This window comes from Heteronotia binoei, chromosome 8 (assembly GCF_032191835.1).
Source record: "Heteronotia binoei isolate CCM8104 ecotype False Entrance Well chromosome 8, APGP_CSIRO_Hbin_v1, whole genome shotgun sequence".
NCBI lineage: Eukaryota > Metazoa > Chordata > Lepidosauria > Squamata > Gekkonidae > Heteronotia > Heteronotia binoei.
Genome location: NC_083230.1, coordinates 80,761,829 through 80,788,477, shown reverse-complemented (window position 1 = coordinate 80,788,477; position 26,649 = coordinate 80,761,829). Strand labels below are relative to the sequence as shown.

Genomic DNA, 26,649 nt, shown 5'->3' with positions numbered 1-26,649 from the left:
AAGCATTCTAGGGTAGACGCTGTGGGGGTGGAGGGTATAGAGCCATGCAAGCTGTCTTCCACTAACAGCTGTAATGCATCCAGGTAAGACAATTTGCCCCTCTGCTCCATAGGACTATATACAGATTGATGTAGAAAATAAGGCATAACTGTTTGCAAATGTACCCTGTAATGTAAATGTAGAATACAGACTAAAGTATATCCTATTTTTTTCTCCCAATCAACAAGATTTAGAGCAGCTTACATTAAATTTGAAAACAAATATCACCTCAAGTACAAATAAAAGGGAGCAAGTCAGCCAGAACTCTCACAAGCTACCAAAGGCATGATGGAAAGGTGCTTGACAGCCTGTGAAACTCTTGCAGAGTTGGGGCTGCCTTTCTGATCTATTTCACAGCCCATATGCAGCAACAAAGAAAACATAAGCAGTAACAGTTCTTACTTACCTTAGTGGGGGAGCTGTTAATAAACCCTGGTCTGATGGTTACAGTTGCCCTTGTGGACATGTATAGAAAGCTAGCAGAACAACCTAGAAGCTTCCAGGTTAACAAAAATGCTTTTTATGTTTTTAAACACACTTTAAAGTCCAGCAGTTAATATTTGACTGCTTCAGTAACATCAGGCATTAGATGGTAGTGTTACTGAAATTTTTCAATACTTTCATTTTAGTATTTAATTAGTAGAGGGCTTTGTAATCATGTAATTAAAGTCCTTAATGAAAATAGTTAACATTGGCTGAGCTAAGAAATTCTTCTGATGAGTCAGGAAGGAATGAAAGCCGGTCTCCTTTGCTTCCTGTTCTTCAGGTGTCTGTCCTGTACAGCAACTTCCTCTTCCTGCTGGCCCCATTCCAAGCTCTTGCAAAGCTGTTGACAGCCTTCATTTTCAAGTGGGTAGGCTATATGCAATTCCACCAGTTCTGCTGGGCAGAGTAAACTATGAATCATCTAGTGAGTGAGGAGGGAAGAGGTCTTAATCTTCCTGGAGTAATTTTTACTTCTGATCATACATCCAACTACGCTGAAAAACCAAACCTCTGTGGCCCCTCTGTTCTACTGATAAAGAATGGAAATTTGTATAAGAGAGGACAAAACACTTATCTCCAGATAGGCTTACTTTTAGAAAAAATTATATTCCGTCAGTACATTCTAGTCTATTCCTTCCTTCTAGTCTACTACTTTCTGTCTTTTTCATCTCCCAGAAACTATAAGCTTGAAGCAAGCATATCTTTGTTCCATGGCTAGTAATTTAGATCTGTACCATAAGCATATTTGAAAGTTCAATAGCATGTTGAACAGTTGCAGTATTCATGATAAGAGTTTTTTTAGTCCAGATAGGACCCCCTCAGATGACATAAATCTCAATTTTATTTTTTTAACATGATCATTATTGAGAGGTTACACTGATCAGTTATTTGTGCTACTTCAAACTGGCACATGTAGGTTTGTCCTTTGCAACAAACACCTGGAACATTGGGTGGCTGTGGTGGTCATGCATGCTAGAAATTGTATTTGCATCCTTTAAAAATAAACTGGTAATTCATGAAGTAGTTGAAGTTAGCTGTAGATGCAGCCTGAAAAACCTGGAAATACTTGTAAAATTATGCAAATTACATTAAAGTAGCTAGAGGTCAAAGGCAGACTGCTGTTAACCCTGCTACTGCAGGTAGTGGCATCAAATCCATTTATAAACAGGTATGCAGAACTCTTACAACACTTAAAGCGCTGCAAAGTGTCGTTTCTTTGGTGCCTTTAAGACTAATATATTTTTGGGACAGGGCATGGAGGTAGAGGGGCCCAGCTAAGGAAGCTGTCAAGCTGATGGGCAGCAAGAAATAACAGCTGGGCGCAGTGGAGGGAATAATGTTTAATGCCAAGGAAAGTAAAATTTAGAGCAATTACCCAAAAAAGCTGAAATAGGAAGCCATGGTGTCACTCCCTGGGAAGGATGTCAACTCCAGGTTTTATACATGCGGCGGGTTTACTCGTGGATTTATATATGAACGATGGAAGACCTTTAGCAGGCAGCTGCTGCTCAGTCCCTTTGAAGTGGCCTTCCAGATACTATTCAAGATGGGTGAAAACTACAAGAGATTGTGAAGCGCTTCCAAAGGACCCTTCCAAACTGGCAAAATGCCATGCACTCAATGAAGTCAGCTGAGGATTCTACCCAAAGAGGCAGATAAATGGCCTTAACATCATGGCTTAGAAAATCCCCAACTCCACTTTTGTTTTTGAACATCCAGCCTGATGAAGGGTTCTAGAGAATATGACAGCTGGCACACTGTGTTGTGTTACTTTAGGTGGCCTCAATAAAAGGTATTCAATGGATTTTTTTTTTAAAGACTAATTTTTTTGTAGGATAACTTTCTGAGGGCAATATCCTAGTATCAGATGTATGAAGTAATCATTCATGTGGGTAGATACACGTAAGGTAGAGAAGAGAATTTTATTTTACAAGTGGATTCAAAAGATAAAGCAGTCCAAAGGGTAACAGTTGATTTACTGAACCATACAAAGGATAAATTAACACAGAATCCAGTCAAATGCAAAATCTGATTGCTATAGGTGTGGACCCATTTAGCAGTCACTGGCGATGAATAAGCATAGCAAACTCTGCCATGTAAACAAACACCTAAAGAGGAACAATGCCTTTTCTTGTGAACTAGCCATTGCTAGGATTTGTTGAGAGCAGCTACACAGCACCAACTGTACTAATTTAGTTCAATGTTAATAGTTTCACACTGGAGTCTTCCATCTGAAACTTGTTGCATTATGGTAACTTTGAAGTTAGCAAAAGAGATTGCATCCACATCTCAGGAAAGATTTGGGTAGGTTCTTATTCTCAGCCCTTGAGAAGTATAGTCATTTACCTTTTGTTTTTGTTCAGCAAATGTTCTCCCAAATTAGAGTCTACACACTTAACCCCTACACCAAACTAAGCTTTAAATAACAATTTGAGATTAAAAAACACACTTAATGGCTGTTAAAGGACCCCTTAATTATAACCAGAGTGAACAGCAACATTTTGACCAGGCATGTAAAAGAACTGTGTAGGTGCTGGGTGAAACTTTAGAGGAAAGGCTCTACCATACCATAGAACAGGTGCCACTACTCAAAAAATCCTGTATCTGATTCTTGCCTCTGCTATGATTGAATAGACCATAGCAGATCAGTGTCACTCTGGTCCTAGTGTTCTTTGGAAAAGTTACCAATTCTCCATAATCTTGCTATGCTTGCATAGATTGCCCCAAATAAGATTCATGATTTTTCCCTTTCAAGAAGAGACTTGAGGATTTTATTCAGATAGCCTCAGTACACTCAGCCATTTACTTCAACTGCCCTCTCCAAGAAGTCCAGCTTTCTCCCTTGTCATCAAAGGATGAAGGACTGAAGTGTACTAGACTGTATCAATAGGACTGCAACACTTCTCCCCCCAACAAAACACAAAGATTCTCCTAGCCAAAGATGATTACTAACCTGTAAAATAACAATTTGTGAATGTCTCAATAGGTGACAATTTCAAGTAGCTTCCTTACCCCTCCTTACTTCCCCAAATTTGTAGTACTTTCTTTCAGTTCCTCCCCGAGGGGATGTTTTTCTACCAGAAAAAAATGAAAGAAAAAAATTCCTGGGTACTGTCATCAGTGTGTTTTATTTTGAAGTTTTAAAAAATGGAATTTGGGTGAGATAGTGCTGGTATAGCAGTTCAGGTGCTAAAGTTATATTCATGTGGGTAAGCCATGTTGGTCTGAAGCAGCAGAACAAAGTTTGAGTCCAGTGGCACCTTTTAAGGCCAACAAAGTTTTATTCAAAGTATAAGCTTTTGTGTGCAGGAACACTTCTTCAGTGTTCTTGGTTTTAAAGGTACCACTGGATTCAAACTTTGTTCTGCTGCTAAACTATATGTTAAGGGGCATTATCAGCCTAACAAGCTGTATTAAATATATCAATCAGATTAAACTGTTTCCATTACAATCTCTGTTTCCATTACAACTTTCTTAGCAGCAGCACCCCAAGTTCACAGATTTTTTGCTGTTGCCAGTACTATTAGTGAGCAGCCACCCCTTTAGACTACTAATCCTTTCATGTGACTAGTGCGGACTTTCCTATGTAGCTGCTGGGCACTGGCTCTGGTTTTTCCTACTGGTTCAGAAGGCTTAGTTGTCCTTCCATTCAAACAAGGTCTTCTCATGGTCTATTAGGCAGAGTTTCTTCATGATTCCTCTTGCAGCTTTTGTTCAGTCAGTTTTCATGCTCCCACTGTGATTAGACCCGGGTAGAAACACACCTGATGGATGGGAACTGTATAGCTTTGGGACATTTCTGTTACTGAGTTTTGGTAATTTCATTGTATTGGGGAAAAGAATGCAAAAGTATGCTGAGATCCCCCCCCCCCCTTCTAATCAGTGTGTGAAGAGGCTGATTCCACAAAATACTAACACTTGACTAGGAATATAATGTCCAGGGTGTGCATACAATTGAATGTGTACACTTGTTTATAAGCGTATTAACTCATTGTGTAATCATGCACCTGTGGACAAGCCAAAGTATGTGAAAACATGTCTAGAGGCCCACTTTAATGTCATCCAATACATTTTATATGCAGAGCCTTTAGTGCAGGGGTCCCCACCACAGGGCCCACCAAGTGTTTTCAGAAAGAGGGTAGGGCCAGGGAGGCTTTTGCCCACCAGGACTTCTGGTTAGCTGTACAGATTTAAAAACTATTTGGCAGCAGCTACCACCATACCACAAGAATTATCACTATGTGACTAGAGGTAAGTTGTAAGCAAAAAATACTTTTAAACAATATGTTCATTTAAAAGGGCAGAGTGTTAAGCAAAGCCTCTGGCTAAAATACTGAAAAGCTACTATTAGAATTATGCATAACCTCATTCCCTGACATTTTTGTGGTTGCACTCATCATCCTATGCTATTTCCAAAGATTTACACAGATTCTAAAAGGCTGGGGAGTCCTACTTTAAAGTCCAATAGCACCTTTAAGACCAACAAAGTTTTATTCAGGGTGTGAATTTTGTGTGTTATAACACTCCCTCAAAGGTGCCTTTGGACTTTAACTTTGTTCTTTTGCTTCAGACCAATGTGCCTACCCACCTGGATCTGCTTTAATACATGTTACTCTGCTCCATGTATACACACCTTACACTGTGAGGCATTCAAGCCCCTCGGGAATGTGGCAAATGAGAATCAATTTAAGTAATACCTGACTTTACAAAGACATTGATGAGAGTGAGTGACTGATGAGGAAAGAGGTCTTGGGGTTGCAGTGAACAACTTCCTGAAAATGCTGGACTGCAGTGTTGCAGCAGTGGAAAAGGCAAATTCTAATCTTAGGGTTATTAGGAAAGGGATTGAAAGCAAAACAGCCAGTACTACAATGCAAACGAATTTAGAATACTGTACACAGTTCGGCCTGTTGCCTTTCAAAATGGTTATCATAGGCATAGAAAAGATGCAGAAAGGGGCACCAAAATGATTAAAGGGCTTTTCAGTTTAGGTAATAAAATTACTAAATTGAGACATTATAGATTTATACAATTATGAACGGGGTGGCAAAAGTAGATACAGAGGCAAGACATCTGGATCATCCAATGACATTAAGGGGCAGTAGTTTCAGAGAAGATGGGGGGGGAAGTCCCATTGGTAGCTGCAGTGACTAATATTCAGAGGCAGCAAACCTCTGAAGAGCAGGGCTGGAGGCGGGATTTACGGGGAGACCTTCACGGATATATCGTTGGCTTGATCCCGCACGGCAGCTTTTAAATGTACGAATTCAAAATCTCTAATAACGGCACAAAACATACGGTCGGCCCCGGAGGGTCAATTAAATGAATGTTTGTTTTTTGCTCGTGTACTTAATTTCCAGGTTATTTCCTTTTCGGAGGGTGGGGGCGACCAGAGACCACGGATACGACTCACTTTAGGAGAAGGTAATGTTCCCTTTTTCTACCAATCGAGAAACATCAGGCGTAAAGGAACAGATCTTGGCAGCTACTAACCTGCAATTAACCAGCTCCCTATGGGAGTTGAAGTGGAGCTTCAGGAGCAATTCTGATTGGCTGAAGCACAAATCACCACTTGTCCGACTGGCTGGAAGTGAAATTGCCTGTAACTTGATTGGCCCTCCTCGCAAATGGCAAAATGTATTATCCTTTTCCTTCATGCCTTTTAGGAAAGGGTGGGGGGGAGGCACAGACTGGATAACAATCACATCTGCTCCTGCAACCTACCCAGCACAGTCTAAGCAAAAGCTGCAGTTCACGGTACTGCGATGCAGCTCTTTGTGAGTGGGAGGGAGGACAGGACATTATAGAGGAAACCTGAGATATCTTGTCTGAAGGGAGCTTTCTGATTCACGAGCTGATGAAGCCTCGCCCCAGCCCTCAGCGATTACATAAAAAGGAAAGGTAGTCCATGTCTTAAAGGGACCCGACAAAACAATTCAGTCTGAACGTAGCGTTCCTTCTCCACTTCCTTCCTAATTTTAATTTAAAGAGTTTGATACAAAACGTAATTTTAAATAAGTATTTCGGGATATTTTGTAAACAGCCAATTGGCTTTTTTTTGTTTTTAATTGCATTGCGTGAAAGTAAGCGAGGCAACATTACGGTAGCCAGCCCTAAAAGTGAAAATGCTGAACACAAAATGGATAATGACAGTGAGACCAAGTCAAAAAGTCTGCTTGCTGGTGAAAGAAGCACAGTTCTCCTTGAGGCAAAAGGAAGAAAATAACTGTTTTTCCATTATAAGTATAGCCAGATTATTTCAAAATGGAATTCCTTCTTGATTTCTGAAATTACAAATTAAGAAGCTGGGGCCTGCTATAAATCTCTTTCACGTCTTTATCTTAGATTAATATGATTACTCAGGGAAGAAGAAACACACTCTGTACACTCTCAGGGTGCTTTTTATGACTGGCACTGAACCAGGCTCTAGGGATAAGCATATTTGAGCTTTGGCAGGAAGTGTGCAGTTGTATGGCGGCAAGTTCCCTTGTTTTGCCACTACAGGATGAACCTACAGCACTGTTTGAAGAAGAGGGAGGGGGCAGAGGGGACAACCTAGATATTCCAGTCTGCATTCTGCAACAACTGCCATGAAGTACAGATTCCATAGGGGGTCCCTTTTTCAGCCTCCCGTCTCTCTGCATTTTTTTCTTTTTTCCAAATGAGTTCCAGGCTAAAAGAGTGGTGATGTCATTTTGAAGAATTCCAATCTAAAGGAGGGGGGAAGGGCAGTGTGGTTTTTAGTTTTGGCTTTAAGTGTGAACATGTCTCTATGCAAGCATTCAGAAACCTGCACGTTATGCTGGGGTGGGCAAAGGCCCACTGCATGAGCTAGCCATACTGGAACTTTGGTATTTAAAACAGTAGCACATTCTGGCTTAAATAAAGCTCTGATGCATTGTTTGTACATCATATTTTTACATGGCTGGCTCTGCTATAAAGCTGCCTCAGACAACAGATGTGGAGCATTATTAAAAGACAGCAAATTGGCAAGTTTCTTGTTTATTTGAAACATTTATATATCGCTTTTTCATTTAGCTCAAAAGGGTTAAAGAACAAGAGTTCGTAAAACATAATTCAGAACCTTTACAACAGCTTCTGAGAAGTAATAGTTACCAATAATTGCCAAAAACACAGTAGCTCAACCAAAATAACTCTCTGAAGAGGGGCAGTGGCTCAGTTGAAGAGTCCCTTCTTGGTGCACGGAAGGTCCCATGTTCAAACCCAGGCATCTGCAGTTAAAAGGACCAGGCAGTAGGTATGGCTGCCAAGCTCCTGCTGGGGGTGGAGCTGGCCACTGGGGAGATCCACACTCCCAAAGAGCTCTGTTGATGCATGATGTGCCCGATGTGATGACATCACCCAGAAGTTACATTATTGTGCCTGAGACACGCTAACACAGTACCAGAGAGGGTTGTTGGGTTTTTTTACTGAATCCTAGAGCATCCCCAGCACAATGTACCTGAAGCAATGATGTCATTTCCCAGTGAAGTCATTCTGCCATGAGCACTTTGCACTTGCAAACAGAGTCCCCCACTAAGATCCAGGTAGGACTTGACAACCTAGCAGTAGGTGATGTGGAAGTTCTCCACCTGAGACTCTGGAGAGCCACTGCCAGTCTGAGTAGACAATACTTACCTTGATGGACCAAGGGTCTGATCCAGTAGAAGACAGCTTAATCATGTGTTCATATGCTTTGCACTTTGTTCTAAACACAACCAAGATATTATAGTCCTTACTTCCTTAGGCAGCCCATTCCCTAGGAGTGGAGCTGCCACAGGAAAAACTCTTGTTTGGGCTGATACAGTTTTCACCTCCCATACAGTAGAGAGCAATCCCTGATGTTATGAGTGGACTGCCTTTGTCAGTTCTTATCAGGAGAGATGGCCAGTGAGTATATGGATCTTATGATCTTTAGAGCTTTAAAGGTTTAAACCAGGACCTTCAACTGAACCCAGAAGCACACCAGCAGCCATTATGGATGTTTTAAGAAAATCTCAGTAACATGACAAGTCTTACTGAACCCAGTTAGGAGCTGGTCTGCTGCACTGTCCTGGATACAGTTGATCTGGCCATACTGACCCATACTACAACAACCTCTAGGCTGGAGTACTATAGTGTGCTCTATGTAGGGCTGCTCTTGAAGATAACTTTGATACCTCAGTTCTATCAAAGTTATCTTCAAGAGGAGTCCTACATACAGCACAGGAGAGTAACCCAACTTAGAGGTTGTTGTAGCATGGATCAGTTCGGCCAGGTCAACTGTATCCAAGACAGTGTGCAACATCTAAGCCAGGTGTAATGGAAAAAAGTAATTCCTAGCAACAAAACCTGCCTGCTTTTCCATCTCCAAACTCCAAGAATACCCCTAAGCTCTAGATTGAGTCTGGCAAAACCAGACATCCCATCCAAAGGTGGGTATCCCTCTCAGGGCATTGACATTTCAGTCTTATCTGGATTCTGCTTTAGCTTGTTCTTCCATAACCATTTCACTAGTTTTCAGGCAGCATCAGAGAACTGAATTTTTACTTCTTAAACAATCATATGTATAACTCATATATTACCTGTGGGTGTGGTGGAATTTTGATCAGGTGCAAAAATATCATGTTATCATAATATTATTCATAATATTTAAAATTATATTTCATTATATTTTCCATCTAACACATGCTCTAAAGCAGCTTATAAAAGAAATATACAAATACCATAACATTCAAAACCAGATAATTTTAACATTTAAAATGAGCAGTGTAACACAATTAAAAAGTGTATCAATTAATAAAAAGGGGAGGCATAATTCATATTGAAAGATATCAATAAAATGTGTCTTTCTAGAGAGAGAATTCAATCAGCTGCTCAATTAAATTTATTATAGACAATACTGGCACCTGAAGCAGGCTGTCTCCCAGGTTATCAACTCACAGTGCAGAAAGGAAAGGGGAATGTGGAATGTTACAGTATATAGTGCAATCTCATCAGATCTTAGAAACTAAGCAAGATCAGTACATGAATGGGAAACCACCAAGGAAGACTTTGCAGAGGAAGGCAATGACAAACCACTTCTGCTTAATCACTTGCCTTGAAAACCTTAGGGAGTCACCATAAGTCATCTGCAACTTGATGGCACTTTATACAGACACAGAAAACAAAGACCCTGAATGTGGCCAGGTAGTGGAAGATCTATTTTCTGAGATAAATTATACCTTGGTGTTGGGTGGAACTGAAATGCCAGTGAGCTTAACCACATTGGAGTTTGAATGGAACCCATCCTAGAGACCCACTAAAGGAAATCCAGTTGTTTCTACTTCATTGGGAAAGGGATGAATACCTTATATAAAAGAACAACAAATTCAGGTTTGGTAATAGAAAAACCCAAGACACTATCTGGAGTGCAATGATTGAGCAAACCCCAAGTTGAGACAAACCTCCAAGACATGATAAAGAGGTCAGTAAAGTAAAATGGTGATTGGCAGTCCAAGGTCCATTTTGTAGACACACAGGAAGCATACTATTTCTCGTGGTGTAGCCCTAGTTACAATATAAATGAAACACTTTTTACATTTTCCAAAGTGAGATTACATTAGTTAAAATATACATTTGGTTTATATGTATTCCAAAAGTTGGGTAGTTGAATATATTTTTTTTCTTCTTCCCTGCCGGTAACCTTTTCCTTTTGTGCTGTGTATAAAAAGTAGGCAGACTTTTTAAATTGAAAATCATGCTTGATGCATATTGGATGCAATGGCAGAAAAATGTATCAAACAAACAAATGGTCTTTTCCTACTCACGATCCCACTTTAAAAACATGGATGGAAGAAGAATATTTGTAAAATAAATAAATTTCATGGCAATACCCAAAGAAGCATTTTCAATGCAAGTTATTTTCTTTTTAATTAGCATTAACAACCCAAGGATTAAAGAACATTTGAGGGGAAACATCGCTCCCTACTTTTTTCAATACTTGCTTTTAGATGGTAGTCATCCTAATCCAGGGGTGTCAAATGTGTGGCCCAAAGGCCAGATCAGGCCTCTGGAGGGCTCTTATCAGGCCAGTGAACAACTCACTGTCATCTGCTTCCTTCTCTCTCTCTTGCTGCCTTCTGCATCACAGCTTGCTTTGCCAGGCTTGCTCAACTGCATGAGAGCTACAGAGCGAAGCCTCTATTTTCTCCATTGGCTGACCAGCACATGAAGTAACTCAGGGCCGGTGTGTGGGAGTAGGTGACCGAGGCAATTGCTTAGGGTGCCAGCTCCCAACAGGGGCAGAGGGCAGGCTCCCCCTCACCGCTCATGCTGTCCCTGAGCCTCCAACTGGACTCTGAGGGAACAGATGTGGGAACAAGGTTTCAGTCCAGTGGTACCTACAAGTCAAAGTTCCATTATAGGTACAAGCAAGAACTGAGACACTTTGTACATTCACTCCATAAGATTCATTGAAACATATTTCCTCAGATTTTACATTTAGGTAAAGAGGGGGTAAATTGCCAGGAAGAACTAATTGCAGTCAAAATATGTAAGTAACTGAGCAATAAATACAGCTAAGATTGGAATAACAGATTAGATAAGATTGGAATGACATGTTAGGTAAGGTGTAAATTGCAGTAAATTTGTATACAGATAATAAAGAAGTTAACAATGGATGTGAGAACTAAGTTTGAGTCCAGTGGCACCATTTAGAACAACAAAGTTTGATTTCTGGGTATAATTGAGAACTGAGTGACTTAGCATGTGTAGTGAGAGAAGAAGCTGATATCTCTGTTACGTCCTGGGAGTTCCATTGTTCTGAGTGTTGTAATAGCTTGCAATTCAGCAGTCTTCCTTTCCCATGAAGTTCCTTTGCAATAAAGTGACTACTTTGAGGTCCTTCGTTGGGTGTCCTGTAAGATTAAAGTGTTCTATTCTTGCATATGTTAGATGTACTCCTTCAGACACAGATGGCAGAAAAAGTCTTCCAGATCCCCAGACACAATGGACAAAAAGCTGACATCATGAATCAAAAGACTGAGAAACCTGTAGGAGTACTCTTCAACCTTCCAGGACACTCAATGGGGGACCTCAAAGTAGCAGTTTTATTGCACAGTTACTGTGAGTGCATAGCAACTATTTTGTGTTCTGCCCTATCTCAGAGTCTCCGACTATGCATTATTCACCATACAAAGGTACCTGTGATGCCATAGTTTTGTAAATGTCAGTACAAAGTTACCGCTATGAATAAGGCAGAAACAAGACAGCTGTAAATGAACATCCAGGAAGACTTTGTTGCTTTTCTTACGGTCAAATTTGTGACCATTAGTTTATCCTATGCACATGATATGTATATTTGCAGATCTTAAAGTGATTATTCTAAAAGTAAATTTTAAAAACAGGACACAGCAGGAGACTGCTGAGATACCACTATAACCACTGGCCAATTCTCACCTTTTCCTGAGTTAGGCCCTGTCCAGGAGCATTGTTAGGGGGGTTCCTCCTAAATTTCTGGGGAGCTTCTCCCTAAATCCCTCATGTCCCCACCTCCATAGGTAGTGCTAATGGAGGCCCTTCCTTGTGATGTCACTGGATCCCAGTTCTTTTAAAGACTTAACATAGCAATGGCTCTGACCCAGCCCCTCCCCCCCCGGGAAATTAGAAAGTCTATGTCCCTGGAAGGCACCATGACACTGACTATGCATTTGTCTACAAAACAAAACTATAGTCTTCCCCCAGAGAAATAATTATAACTCCTATGTGGCAGTGCAAGAACAGAGAGACAGCAATATTTAGTGATCAGTATCAGCTTATATCTGAGAAGTCTAAATTCAAAATTCCCAATCTGCAAAGGAAATGTGCTGGGTGGACTTAGTCTGGACAGACACACTTAGCTTAATCCACCTCACTGGCTTGTTATTCCTCATCTAAATAGTTCACATTGCTTTCCTACTGAGAAAGACTAGGATCATGAGAACATGAATACAGTGAAAAAGAGGAGAGCCCTGACATAACAGTCCAACAAAATACATTCTGTGTGTGTGTGTGTAGCAAGGCAAAAAGATAATACCTTAAATAAAACGTTGTTGGTCTTAAAGGTGCTTTCTTTTTACCTCTCCAGTGCAACTGAGGGAACTGGGCAAAGTAAGATTTCACTCTTTCCCTCCATCCCCAGGGAATGAGAAGGGGGATGAGCCTCAGTCAATTAAGGGCAGAGATTCTTGGCTCAGTAGCTCTGCTATGCGATTGAGAGCCTGGCAAAACAAGCTCTTTTGCTCTGTAGCTGCTGTGCAACTGAGAGTGCCTGGCAAAGCAAGCTGTGATGCGGAAGGAAGGAAGGAAGGAAGGAAGGAAGGAAGGAAGGAAGGAAGGAAGGAAGGAAGGAAGGAAGGAAGGAAGAGAGAGAGAGAAAGAAAGAAAGAGAGAAAGAGAGAAAGAGAGAAAGAGAGAAAGAGAGAAAGAAAGAAAGAAAGAGAAAGAAAGAAAGAAAGAAAGAAAGAAAGAAAGAAAGAAAGAAAGAAAGAAAGAAAGAAAGAAAGAAAGAAAGAAAACACAAAAGTGAGTTGTTGAGTTGTTTGTGGGCCTGATAGGAACTCTGTGGAAGCTAGATAGGACCATGAGCTGCATGTTTGACACCCCTGGTCTAAAGCTTTAAATGATTTCATGCAAAGTTTCCCACACTAAAAAAATACCAAGAGCAGTTGTCTCATGGGGCCCAGAGAAAGGCAGGCCAATTCCAAACTGGTCCAACATATATCTTTTAAATGTAACTGCACTGAGAGAAGAGCAGTTTCTTGGTATACACAGACATTTTAAGTAGGAAGAAAGAACAGGAAAGCAAAATGATTTTTCCTGCCACACAAAAGGTTTTGTGCAAATATTGTTCCATAGCAAAGTCTACCAATAAACATTATAATCTGAACAATTTTGGATTTAATGAGATTACACTAATGCACTCCATGTTAATTAACCCAGGATAACTACAACTTCTTTGTTCCATACTACCAGTGAACAACAAACAGGGATGTCGAATTCATTTGTTATGAGGGCCAGATCTGACATAAATGAGACCTTGTGGGGCCACGTGTGTCATAAAATGTAATGCCAGGCAGCAGAAATATAAACTTTATAAAGAAAAAGACTGTAGATATATACTCCCCCCCCTTCTCTCTGAATCAGAGACTCAGAGCAGCTTACAATCTCCTATAACTTCTCCCCCCACAACAGACACCCTGTGAGGTGGGTGGGGCTGAGAGGATTCTCACAGCAACTGCTCTTTCAAGGACAACTCCTGCGATAGCTATGGCTAACCCAAGGCCATTCCAGCAGGTGCAAGTAGAGGACCGGGGAATCAAACCTGGTTCTCCCAGATAAGAATCTACACACTTAACCACTATACCAAACTGGCTCTCAGGACACAAACACAATAAAGGACATAAACACAATCAAGGATTTTTTTAAAACTTAAAATATGCTTAGAAGATGAGCACTCTTGCAATTTTTTTTATTTAACAGTCTCTGATAACTGATACCTCTTACTATGAATTATTGCATCAAGATCTGGAGACAATGTGTGTGCTGTAGCAACCTTGAGTATGACGTTCAGGTGTTGTTCAGGTGTATGCCCAGAAATAACGTGCAGTGCTTTCAGTCCTCGGCACTCTCTGAGTTCACAGATTGCCAAGGACTGAAAGCACTGTTGTTTCTTGGTGCTGAGGGGCTGGGGAAGTTCCTCCGACTCCTCAGCGCTCAGAAAAAATGTGCAGCGCTGTTGTTTCTGGGCACTGAGGGGCCGGGAGAGTTTCTCCGACTTCTCAGCACTCAAAAAGAATGCACGGCGCTTTCAGTCCTTGGCGCTCTCTGAGTTCAGAGAGCACTGAGGACTGAAAGTGCAGTTGTTTCTGGGTGCTGAGGGGTCGGAGAAGTTCCTCTGACCCCTCAGTGCCCAGAAATAACTCATTTGACCCCTCAGCACCCAGAAAGAATCATTTTTTGTAGAAAAAAATTTTTTGTAGAAAAAAGCCCAGCGAGAACTCATTTATATATTAGGCCACACCCCTTGATGGCACCATTGTCTCACACAGGGCTTTTTTGTATAAAAAAAACAGCAAGAACTCATTTGCATTAGGTCACACACCCTGACACCAAGCCAGCCAGAACTGCATTCTTGTGCGTTCCTGCTCAAAAAAGCTCTGATTCTTCTGTTTGCATACTGATTTACTGCCATTCACAGATCTTTCTCACATCCAATCTCAACTGTAATCACCTAGCACTTATGCATCTTGACTCTAAATTCTGTTTCACCTGTATCTGAAGAAGTGTGCTTGCACACAAAAGCTTATACCCAGAATAAAACTTCATGGTCTTAAAAGTGCTGCTGGACTCAAACAATAAAACTTCATGGTCTTAAAAGTGCTTCTGGACTCAAACTTTGTTCCCCTGCTTCAGTCCAACACATCTACCCATCTGAATCTTAATGAAACAGTGTGTGTGCACATGAAAGCTTATACCCCGTGGAGACCTGTCCGGCGCTGCCCCACGCCCCAGTCCAACAGTGGGAGTCCACTCACAACCCCTCGTCCTGCCTGCACCTTGATTTCGCGGGACCTTTCCAAGGGCATATATTCTTTCTTATTGTGGACTTCTACTCTAAGTGGCTGGAGATAGTACCGGTAGCATCCACATCCTCCAGGGCAGCGTTAGGGGCTCTCTGCAGGGTTTTCGCCACACTTGGCCTCCCCAACACGTTGGTATCGGATAGTGGGATGGCCTTCACCTCGGCTGAGTTTCAGGATTTCTGCGACCGAAACTTAATAAAGCACATAAGGTCAACCCCCCTTTTATCCAGCCACCAACGGCCAAGCAGAAAGGATGGTGCTGGCTATGAAGGAAATCCTCCGCCACATCATCCATGGGGAGTGGGAAGCCCACCTTGCCGAGTGCCTCCTGGCACAACATTCCACCCAGCACTGTCACTGGCTGCAGCCCAGCTGAGCTTCTCATGAGCCGGCGGCTGACAACCCTACTTGACCGCATGTACCCAGACCGCACCCCAGACCGCGCCCCAGACCGCACCCCAGACCTATAAGAGGTACCAGAGGCGGTCCAGGCTCCCCAGGGTTTCGATACGGGGGACTTAGTGTTTGCCAAAAACTTTGGGGGGCGGGCTATTGTGGATACCAGCACGTGTATCCAGAGTATTAGGTGCTGTCATGTATGAGGTCACCTCCAAGGAGAGTTTCACGATGAGGCGGCACATTGACCAATTACAGTCATATGAGGCACCCAGGGATGAAGGCAAAGACGAGAGCCCAGCAAGTCAGGCAGCTGTGCCAGACAAAACAACCCACGAGTTAGAGGAAGCAGAGAAGCTGGCAGTCACACCCCAGCCGGTACCAGAGACAGCGGAGCAGCCAGGACTACCACTGGCGCCGAAGACCTCTGGGGACCCAGGCCAGCCAGCTGAGCTCCCTTCAGCGCCTGGCCCTCCACTTACCGCACCTGGAGCCACAACCGCATCACCGCCCACTCCAGCGCTCAGGCGGTCGACGTGAGAGCACAGCAAGCCTGTGTACCTAAAAGACTATATCCACTAGAGGCTTGTAAACTAAGAGGGGAGGGATGTTATGTATGTGGACTCAAGAGAAGACTTTGGGTGTTCCTGCCTGGCTCATTGGAGCCATACAAACTGAGCTTGGGGACTAGAGAACAATGGGCTGCAGGATCCAAATCTCTGCAGCCCTGAACCAATCACTAGCCCCCACCAGTTTGAATGACCCAATAACATGCTTGCGCGGGAACCCAGAGATATAAGTATATAAGTTGGCCCTGTGGACCCAGTTACCAATCTTGTAGTGTAGCCATCTACTATGTTACTCATAATAAAGAGCTTGTTATCACTGCTCCTGAGACTCCTCAATGCATAGAACCCACTATACAATACTCAGAATAAAATTTTGTTGGTCTTAAAAGTGCCACAGGACTCAAAGTTATTGCTTCAGAAAAACATGGCTACCCACCTAGATTTAAATGAAACAGTGTGCATGCACATGAAAGCTTATACTAGAATTAAATTTGGTTGGTCTTAAAGATGCCACTGGACTCAAACTTTGTTCTGCTGCTTCAGACCAACATGGCTACCTCACCTGAACCCATTAGTTAGGTGGCTGCCCCTTGAAAACTGTACCACACTATTTTAGGTAACAGCAGAATAGGGTTGCCAAGTCCAATTTCAGAAATATCTGGGGACTTTGGGGGTGGAGCCAGGAGACTTTGGGGGTGGAGCCAGGAGACATTGGGGTAGAGCTAGGAGCAAGGGTGTGACAAGCACAATTGAACTCCAAAGGGAGTTCTGTCCATCACAATTAAAGGGACCACACAGTAGTCCAATGAGAGATAGTATTGTTTCTGAATGCTCCTCCTTGCACAGAAAAAGGGACTTTCTGCAAACACAATACCAGCAGCCTACGGAGAAGAGACTGAAACCCTCCAGTCCAGATTTTTTTGTGTGTAAAGAACCCCCTCCACTTTTTGTCTAGGCTATCATCCCCCAACTGCTATCATGCACCTGTTCTCTGAGGTGGTACAGCCCTCCCCACAAGGCACCTGAGGACTCTACCACCACCCCCACGCACTGGGTCAGGGGTGGCCAAACTTGTTTAATGCAAGAGCCACATAGAATAAACATCAGATGTTTGGGAGCTGCAAGCCATGAACGTCAGATGTCTGAGAGCTGCAAGACAAGGAAGGGATGCAAATAGATGGAGGGGGAGGGAGGGGGAAAGAAAGTAACTTTAGTTTTAATGAGGCTGTGGGGGCTTCGAGAGTCACACAATATGTGTGAAAGAGCCACATGGGGCTCCTGAGCTACAGTTTGGCCACCCCTGCACTGGGTCAACCCAAGGAAGGCCGCTCACCAGCTGCTTAAGGTCCTCCTCCGAGAGGCCGGCGAAGCGGTACTGCTGCTGCTCGAACTCTTGGCCACCACCACCACCCGAGAGGGGCGGAACCCCCTGCTGGCGGCTTTCGAGGGGAGCTCGGAGGAAGCATCCGCACTGAGGTGCCGTGGCTTCCTCAGCGGCGGCTCTCTCTGCGCCACCCTCCGCTTCCTGTTCAAATTCTGGCGGCGGCGGCAGCAGCATCATCACCATCAACAGCGCTTCACCTTAACTTCTAAGCTTCTCCTCCTCGCCTCCGCCAGGCGGTGAAGCGCCATTGATGGTGATGATGCTGCTGGCGCCGCTGCGAGGATTTGAACAGGGAGCGGAAGGCGGCGCAGGGAGAGCCGCCGCTGAGGAAGCCATGGAGGCAGCTCATAGCCCCGGGGGCTTTGTAACATCCTGCGGGTGCCACTGCCGCCACAGACCGAGGCCAGACAGCCGCGAGCCGGCCGGCCCGCCTTCCCTCAGCCTGTGCCTCAACTGCACAGCACGCGCTCTCGAACGGAGCCACTGCGCATGCGGCCCGCCCCCCCCGCCCCCCCATTCCACTTCAGAGGCGGAGCGGGCAATGCCGCTGCGCCGCTGCCGCCCCCTCCCCGCCCCCTCCCAGCTGCTCCTCCGAGATGGGCCCAGCCTGAGCCCATCTCGGAGGAGCAGCCATGGTGAAGCGGAGAAGGGGCGGCTCGCCACGCTCCTTCGTGCCGTTTCTTCCCCCGCTTCCGTTTCTTTGGGGAGCGGGGGAAGAGGCTGGAAAACCTGGGGTCCCCCGCTAGGGCGGGAGGATTGGGACACCTACAGCAGAATGAAGAGCATGAACGTGTACAGAGTGCATATTCCTTGACAATGTTGTCTCTGGGCTGCACACAGGACAAAAGGAACATTTAAAAAGTCCTTAAACTTTAGTCCTCTCCCTCACCCAATCTCACTTTCCCTTTCTTTTCCAACAGACACCAAACATATTTAAGGACTGATGTGTACTGCATACAAAAACCTTAATTATTAATCTAGAGTCCAAAGATATAACCCAAAAACTTTGCAGAGCACAGTTACCTTTTACAATATCAATTGTTCTTCAGCCTTAGGCTTGCCAGTTCCCAGGTTCTGCAGGTTCCTCCCCATCACCAGCCAGCTGGTCAGTGGGGGAAAGCCCCGCCCCAACAGCCATCTTGTGCATTTAAACTTTGGTAGGCTTAGAAGACACTTGCAAATGTTTGTGTTTTGGAATGTGTATGTGCCTTTAAATCTCAGGAGCAGGGAAGCAGGGGACAGGGTAAGCAGGCAAAGCTGCGAGAAAGGCAGAGAGCAGAGTCCCTCTGTTTTGTTGTATTTGCTTCAGAAGTAATTTCTATAGTAAAATGTATAGGAAAGAGCTAGAACCTGATTATGGGATGCAGAAAAACTCCGGCTCCTAGACTTCTCTCCTTTCCTGTTCCTGTCTGAAGAAGCTGGTTGAAATACAGCAGAATCTTACATTCAGCAACTCCCATGAGTAAATTGCCCCAGAGAGATCATAAAAGTGTGGACTCGCAAACACTATTTATTTTGGTTGATTTGTGTGTGTGTGTCCCTTGAAAAGCTATGCTTGGAAATGCTTCTAAAGCCTGACAAGGGGACTTGAAGGGTTTTGACAAGTTTCACTTTCAATAAGTGGAAGTGTGGCTGCCAGGGTAGGCAAAAAAACAGGATGAGGAAATGAAGGCTGTATTCACTGTATGCACTACTGTATTTTTATTTATTCATGTAGAGAATGGGATAGTCTCCTGGCTCCACCCCCAAAGTCCCCAGGTATTTCCTGAGTCAGACCTGGCAACCCTACTCAGCTCTCTAGTCTGGCTTTATGGATGGACAAAATGGCCACCTCTCCTAGATCTTAGGTGACAGGTCTATGTCCCTTGATGGATACAGCAGCAATAGACCTTATCTTCCTATTGCCAGGAATGTTATCAAATCTCTTTCCCCACCCCCTTGACCCAGGTCTGCACAGACCAAAACAGCTTTTCCTATCCCCAGAGTAAGCTTGCCAATTCCCAGGTCCCAGCAGGGGTTCTCCCACTTTCCCAGGCTCCTTCCCGCTCCCAGTCAGCTGGCCGGCGGGGGGAAGCCCCGCCCCCACAGCCACCATGTGCCTTTCCACCTCTAGAGTTTTCAGACTCCACTTGGAAAGGCTTCCTCTAGGGATGGTGTGTCTGTGTCTTTAAGGCTGAATGGGGGTGGGGGGAGTAGGCAGAACAACATGGCTGCTCTCAGTGGCTGTAAAAGCAGCCCAGACCCTCCATTGGTTTTTCAGAGGTCGTTTGCATAGGAAAGGTAAACTTGAACCTTTGGTTGCTCTGTGTTACTTTGAAGAAGTTGGAAGTTCAGCAACTCATGAGTAGAGATGCCAATCCCCAGGTGGGAGCAGGTCCTCCCCCACTTCAGAGTCATCAGAAACAGGGCGGGTGAGGGAAATGTCTGCTGGGAACTTCATTATTCCTTACGGAGACTGATTCCATAGGGTATAATGGAGAATTGATCTGGGAGTATCTGGGGCTCAGGAGGGGCTTTCTTTTGACGTAGAGGCACCAAATTTTCAGCATAGCATCTGATGCCTCTCCTCAAAATGCTCTCCAACTTTCAAAAATATTGGACTAGAGGGTCCAATTCTATGAGCCCCAAAAGAAGGTGCCCCTATCCTTCATTATTTCTAATGTAGGGAAGGCATTTAAAAGGTGTGCAGTTCCTTTAAATGTGATGACCAGAACTCCATTTGGAGTTCAATTGTGCTTGCTACAACCTTGCTTATGGCTCCACCCCCAATGTCTCCTGGCTCCACCCCCAAAGTCCCCAGATATTTCTTGAATTGGACTTGGCCTCCCTGCTCCAGAGATTAGTCTTTCTAAAGACTCTCTAGCATTTGATACCTCCATATATATGTTTCCTGCTTGGAGAAAAAAGTGGAGAGAAGGAGGATGTTTATCTATCCATCTATCCAGGGCTTGCTTGGTGTCAGGGTTTGTAGCCTAATAAGCAAATAAGTTCCTGCTGGACTTTTTCTATTTAAAAGCCCTGTGTGAAATAATGGCAATGTCAGGAGGTGTGGCCTACTATGCAAATGAGTTCCTGCTGGGCTTTTTCTACAACCCCCCCATGCATCTATCTATCCATTCTGTCCTGCTAGCTTAATTAGCATTTGTAAGAAGGTGAGCTTGGAACATCATTATACCACTGACTTAATTCTTTCCAGCCCTGAGGAAAAAATGCACAAAGGGGGAAGTTTCCAGGAGAAAAATACATTTCTTCACAGGATCCATTACCCCATTCATGTCTCTGAAGGTCATTATTTCTCCATCTGGAAAATCTAAAATGGATTGGAAAACATTTTCATATACTGAAAGGAGTGTGTCGCTATTGCCTGGCACTGGTTGCCTGGAGGAGGCACAGACCTCCCACCTCAGAAAAATCTGGGGGAGGCTCAAGTCCCTGAGCCCCCGCTCTGTAGTTTACACCTATGTTGCCTTCACATGTTCTTGGTCAGCACAAGAAACAACATGTACAAAAGCTCGTAATGCCCAGCCATTTCATGTTTTTCTCTGGGCCTTAGGCTCAAAGCATTGACTGAGAGATTTCAGTAATGAATTTCAGTATCAAAAGTAGGCTTACAACCTACAGATATATACCTGAACAACACCTGAACAGCATACTCAAGATTGCTACAGCAGACATTGTCTCCAGATTTTGATGCAATAATTCAGAGGAAGAGGTGTCAGTTATCAGAGACAGTTAAATAAACAAAATATTGCAAGAGTGCTAATGTTTTAAGCATGTTTTATTTTAAGTTTTAAAAAATCCTTAATTGTGTTTGTGTTATTTATAACATTTATATCTCTGCTACCTGGCATTACATTTATGACATGCATGTTCTGGCCTGACAAGGTCTCATTTATGTCAGACCTGAAATGAACAAATGAGTTCGTGTTTTAGACAGCTCTGAAAATTACAAAAAAAATATATATATATCACTTCGTTTCCCCAAACATTTATCTTTCTAGGAGATTCATTAAAAAACACCTATGAGAGTACATTATTTAAAAGAAAGCTGTTTCCTCTCCCAGCAAACAGTATAAGATGGTTTCCCTTAACTTCTAGGTGGTTACCAGCCACCAAATAATCAGTATTTTTTAAATCTCTTGTTCTACATACTTAACTGAACAGCAAGAATTGAAATATAAAGAATTCAGAATGTCTACTTGAAATAGGTGGACCGCAAACAGATTGTTAAAGCTGTGCTCAGTTGCCATAGCAACCAGACTTCCAAAGTGATGCAATGAAGAAATTGCATCAAAGAGTATAGCTAAGTGCACATGACAAAGTCAGAGGCACAAGCAAATCAACAGAGTAGGGAGGTATCATAGTCTCTTTGCTGCAGAAAGCCACACTGCAATGCCTGGCTTTACAATTTTCAATATAAATTGGTGAATGGCCATAGGTTGGAAAGTAAATGCTAGCCATTTCTAGTAATGAAGGAGAGGTGTTTGAACAGTTCAGCACTTAAAACTGTGGATCTAGCTGGAGCAATCAGTTATGTTGTAAAGCACTGGAGGTGAACATAATGTGAATTAGAGACTGTAATTTTGAAGTTCTCACCCCTCTAGTATTTGGCAAAGCGGGGTGGGGGGGGGGGGGAGGAACCTTCATTTTGCATCAAGTGGATAAAGTGCTTGTAGCTTACAAGTGAACAAACCAATGAGCAAATCACCCATTGATTCTGATAGTAATCCTTACCCCATTGCAGACGTGGATGAAAGAAACAGAAAGGGATATACAGTACTATCCTGAACAGTCATACTGTCAAAATTAATTGAAATAAATATCTTAGAAGGGTGTAGCTCTGCTTAAGATAGCACTGTCAAATATCCAGTGTACTCAAAGGTGACCGAAGTTGGGGATCTCAATGAACAAGATGTATACAGTGTTCATAGGTTAATCAATTGTGATCAACAATCACCATTGCCTCCATCTTGAATTGGCCTCCTTGCTTCCTCCCCTTTCCCCTCCTCATCAGATAGCTACGCATACCGTATCCCACCTGAGATTTTATGCTGTCTTTCAGCTGTATAGTGGGATGTATCTATTTATTATGTATTTTATCGTATTCGCTATGATTATGTATTAGTTTTATGAACTGAAAGTTTTACAAATGATGTTAACCACTCTGGGATGAGCGGGCTATACATTTAATAAATAACAATAATAATTCTGCCCTAATCTTTCTTTCTTGCTCTAATTAGGGTCTGTACTTCAGGCCTGGCCTGCTGAATGCATAAACACAACTCATGGGTTCAGAGAGATTGTAAAATATTTATTTTGATTGTCTATATCTTGCTCTTCCTTTACCCAGCTTTCATGGATCCAGGTAAGCTTCCACTCAGGCACAGATTATCTAAAACAGGGGTGTCAGAGTCATTTGTTGTGAGGGATGGATTTGACATAAATGAGACCTTGTCGGGCTGGGCCATGAGTGTCATAAAATGTAATGCCAGGTAGTGGACATATAAACTGTATAAAGAGGGTGCAAACACAATTTTTTTTACTTAAAACATTAGCACTCTTACAATGTTTTGTTTTATAGTCTGATAAATGTCATCTCTTGCTACGAATTATTGCATCAAAAACTGCAGACAATGTCTGTGCTGCACCAGTCTTGAATATGCTGTTTAAGTGTTGTTCAAGTATGCACATCTGTAAGCCTACTTTTGATTTATTGACATTCATTACAAAGATCTCATAGTCAATGCTTTGAGTCGCAGACCCAGAGGAAAACATGAAGCAGCTGGGCATTGTTAGCTTTTGTACATAAGTTGCTTCATGTGCTGGTCAAGAAGATGTGAAGGCACCATGACACAGACTGAGGGCTATGTGCTTGTCTATAAAACGATAGTCTTCCCCAGAAAAATAACTACAACTCCTATGTGGCAGTGTAAGAACAGAGAGACAGCCAAGTACACTGGTCAGTATCAGTCTACTATCTGGGAAGTCTGAGTTCAAGATCACCAATCAAATGAAAATGCAAAAAAAAAAATCAAGGAAAACCTGGGCTGGACACACTCAGCTTAACCCTGGCTTGTTGTTATTGCTCTTTTAAACAGTTCACATGCTTTCCTATTGAGAAAGACTGGAGGGCATGAATATAGGAAAAAGAGGAGGGGAAACCAGTTGTACCCATAACAAGCCCAACCAAACTCTCTCTCTCTTTCTCTCTGTAGCAAGGCAAAAAGCTCATACCTTCAATGAAACGTTGCTAGTCTTAAAAGTGTTTTCTTTGTTTTTCTCCTGATGGTGGGGACTGGGCAAAGGAAGCTCTGGCTCTTTCCTTCCTTCCCCCAGGGAACAAGGAGAGGGAGGAGCCTCAGCCAGGAAGGAAGAGAGCCTTGGCTCAGTACCTCTCCAGGGTGATTAATTGAGTCTGGCAAACTTAAACACCCAGCAGAGCTATAGAGCCAGGCTCATTCATTGGCTAAGGCCCCTCCTCTCTCCTCCTCCCTTTGGGAAAAGGGAGGGGGGAGAGAAGGAGCCAAGAAAGGCTGCTTTGCTGGCGGACTGATTGCTGGGGAGAAACACAAAATGGTGAATGAACATAGCAGGCAAGGTAGAATGAAACAGACAACAGCCAGTTCCTGGAGGGCCTGATTGGAGCCCTCCGCGGGCCGTATCCGGCCCACGGGCTGCCCATTTGACACCCTTGAAAAAGATCAGGTGCTTCTAACTATTTCATCAGTTTCCCTGTCCAAATATCTTCTTACCTAGCTTATGCACTTTAATTAACAGTCATGTATCCTGTTCTGAACAGTCTTGTATCTTTGTCCATCATTTTTAACAGTCGCCTCCATTGTATGTTAACTAAACCAGTGTGGTGTAGAGCAGGGGTCCCCAGGGTTCAGTACCAGTTTGTGGCCTGTTAGCAACCAGGCCGTGAGTTGTATAATTATTTAATTATATATTACAATGTAATAATAATAATAGTAAGAAGACGATGACATTGGATTTATAGCCTGTCCTCCACTCCTAATCTCAGAGTGGCTCACAATCTCCTTTATCTTCCTCCCCCACAACAGACACCTTGTGAGGTGGGTGGGGCTGAGGGAGCTCTCATAGCAGCTGCCCTTTCAAGGACAACTCTTGCGAGAGCTATGGCTACTTCTCATTTAAGAGTGCTGGTTTAAGCCCTGAATGATCTGGGATCAGGCTACCTCCTCCATAAACATTCAAGTCCTTAGGAGAGGTCCTGCTTCATATTCACACAGCCTCAATGATCATTTATATGGTTAATGATTCCACAACACAGGGCTGTCTCAGCAGTGGCACAAAGCCTATGGAATTGTCTAACTAAAGATGCCCATTTTGCCCCAGCAACTGATTTTTTTTAGCATCTTGTTAACAGCTCCCCCCCCCCGCAAAAAAAATCATATAAAATCTGAGTTCAAATAATTCCTGCTATTTAACTGCTGATTATTCCTTTTGGGTTTATCAGTTTAGTTAATTTGTTTTAACTCTGTCATTTGATTTTGTTGATTTAAATCAGTGGTTCCCAACCTTTTTGGCACCAGGGACTGGTTTCATGGAAAAAAAATTTCCACAGACTTGTGGAGGGGTGGTGCTGGGATTTTTGCCACCCCAGGCTGCCTCCCACACCCTCTCCCTGTCCCCCATGGGCGTCTTTAAATGAGGGGTTGGCAAAAGTCACTGCCTTGCTGCCCCTTCCACCCACCTGGGACCCAGGCAGATGAAAGAGATGGTGCTTTGGAGCAAGACTGTGCTGCCTCTTTCAGAAGGGCATATGGGGTGGTGGGGCTTCTCTACCTTGCTTCACAGCCCAGTTGCTAGCAGGCCACAGACCGAGACCGGTCTGCAGCCCAGGGGTTAGGGACCCCTGATTTAAATAGATGAATGGAAAGATGGGATGAAAAGCCCATACTCCTTTTGCTTTCTCCTCCTTCCTCCTCCTCCTCCTCCTCATCAACAACAATCAAATTCACAGAGATTGTCCGCGTAACTTACCCCTCTCCTTCCCTGCCCATATCTCATGCAACAGAGGAAAAGAAAAATCGGGAACTGGAGTAGGCTACCATAAGAGGCAGCCACAAATACTAAGAGCTAAGAATGAAGACAAGGTTGGGAGTGGAAAGAAGAAACAGAAGAAAAAAAGAGAATGAGGCGCAGAAGGGAGGTGAAGCAGAGGTGTAGCAGCAAAGGAATGTAGCTAACTCATGGAGTTACTTTTTAAAAATATAGAGTATATGTGAAGGTATAGGGAATATTCCACCAATTATAAGCAGAGAAATACTACTTTTATGGGCACTGCAAGAAAGAGGTCAAAGGAAAGCTACCTCCTCCATAATCAGAGAATATAGCGATTATCGTCCTTCATTTAATGTAATTACAAAAATTAGATATGGTTAATTAACACAAAGCAGTTACTAGGCAAATAATACTATAAAGTTTTCAAGGGCCATTCCACAGACAGTGGTTATATTCCCCCTTGTAATGGAATAACCACCGCCACCTCTTTCAGCTGCTTTCTTTTTTCTGTAATACGGGCATTGAAACGTTCTTTTAGAACATGAAAACATTAATGATAACATCAACTGAAGTTTTAAAAAAAATCATTCAGATATATATAAGGGTGCTAAAAGAATCAACTAAAGACATCATTTTGGGAAGCTAATAGGGTTGCCAGCCTCCAGGTGGGGCCTGGAGATCTGCTTTTACAATTGATCTCCAGCTGGCAGAGAGCAGCTCCCCTGGAGAAAATGGCTGTTTTGAAGGGTGGACTCTATAGCACTGTACCATGCTGAGGCCCCTCCCCTCATCAAAACCCACCCTTTCTCAGATCCATCCCCAAAGTCTCCACACAGACCTGGCAAGTTGCCAGTGGCATCCCTAAAGAAAAGCCACACTTTTCTACAAATCATAAGAGAAGTCATGCTGGATCAGGCTAGTGGCTCAGCCAGTCTAACACTATGTGTTACACAGTGGCCAAAACCTCAGTTTCTTTTCAGATTGCATAAATCATTTGCCTTTTACCCAGGTCCCATCAAGAGGTTCACCAGCAGAGGCAGAACTCCAAAAGCCCTCCCACTGTTGCCCCCAAAGCACCAGGAATAAAGAGCATCACTGTCCCAGCTATAGTGTTCCATCTATACCTTGTGGCCAGTAGCCACTGATGGACTGCTCTTCCGTATGT

General features: G+C 43.4%; 1 protein-coding gene and 1 long non-coding RNA gene across 2 annotated transcripts in view; one reads left to right on the top strand and one right to left on the bottom strand.

Annotated features, from left to right (window-relative positions):
- Positions 1-637: 637 nt before the first annotated feature.
- LOC132575898 (uncharacterized) lies at positions 638-6,190 on the bottom strand. Its single transcript, XR_009555710.1, has 2 exons — positions 6,019-6,190; positions 638-918 (listed from the first exon to the last, which is right to left on the bottom strand). It is a non-coding gene; the product is annotated as an uncharacterized LOC132575898 (long non-coding RNA).
- A 5,270-nt stretch (positions 6,191-11,460) lies between these two features.
- The window catches only part of LOC132575897 (uncharacterized), a 41,233-nt gene continuing 26,044 nt past the window's right edge, over positions 11,461-26,649 (top strand). The window contains exon 1 of the mRNA XM_060244583.1: positions 11,461-11,652. Coding sequence (XP_060100566.1) covers positions 11,514-11,652 — 139 coding nt within the window. The 5' untranslated portion in view covers positions 11,461-11,513. The remainder of the gene's footprint in view (positions 11,653-26,649) is intronic.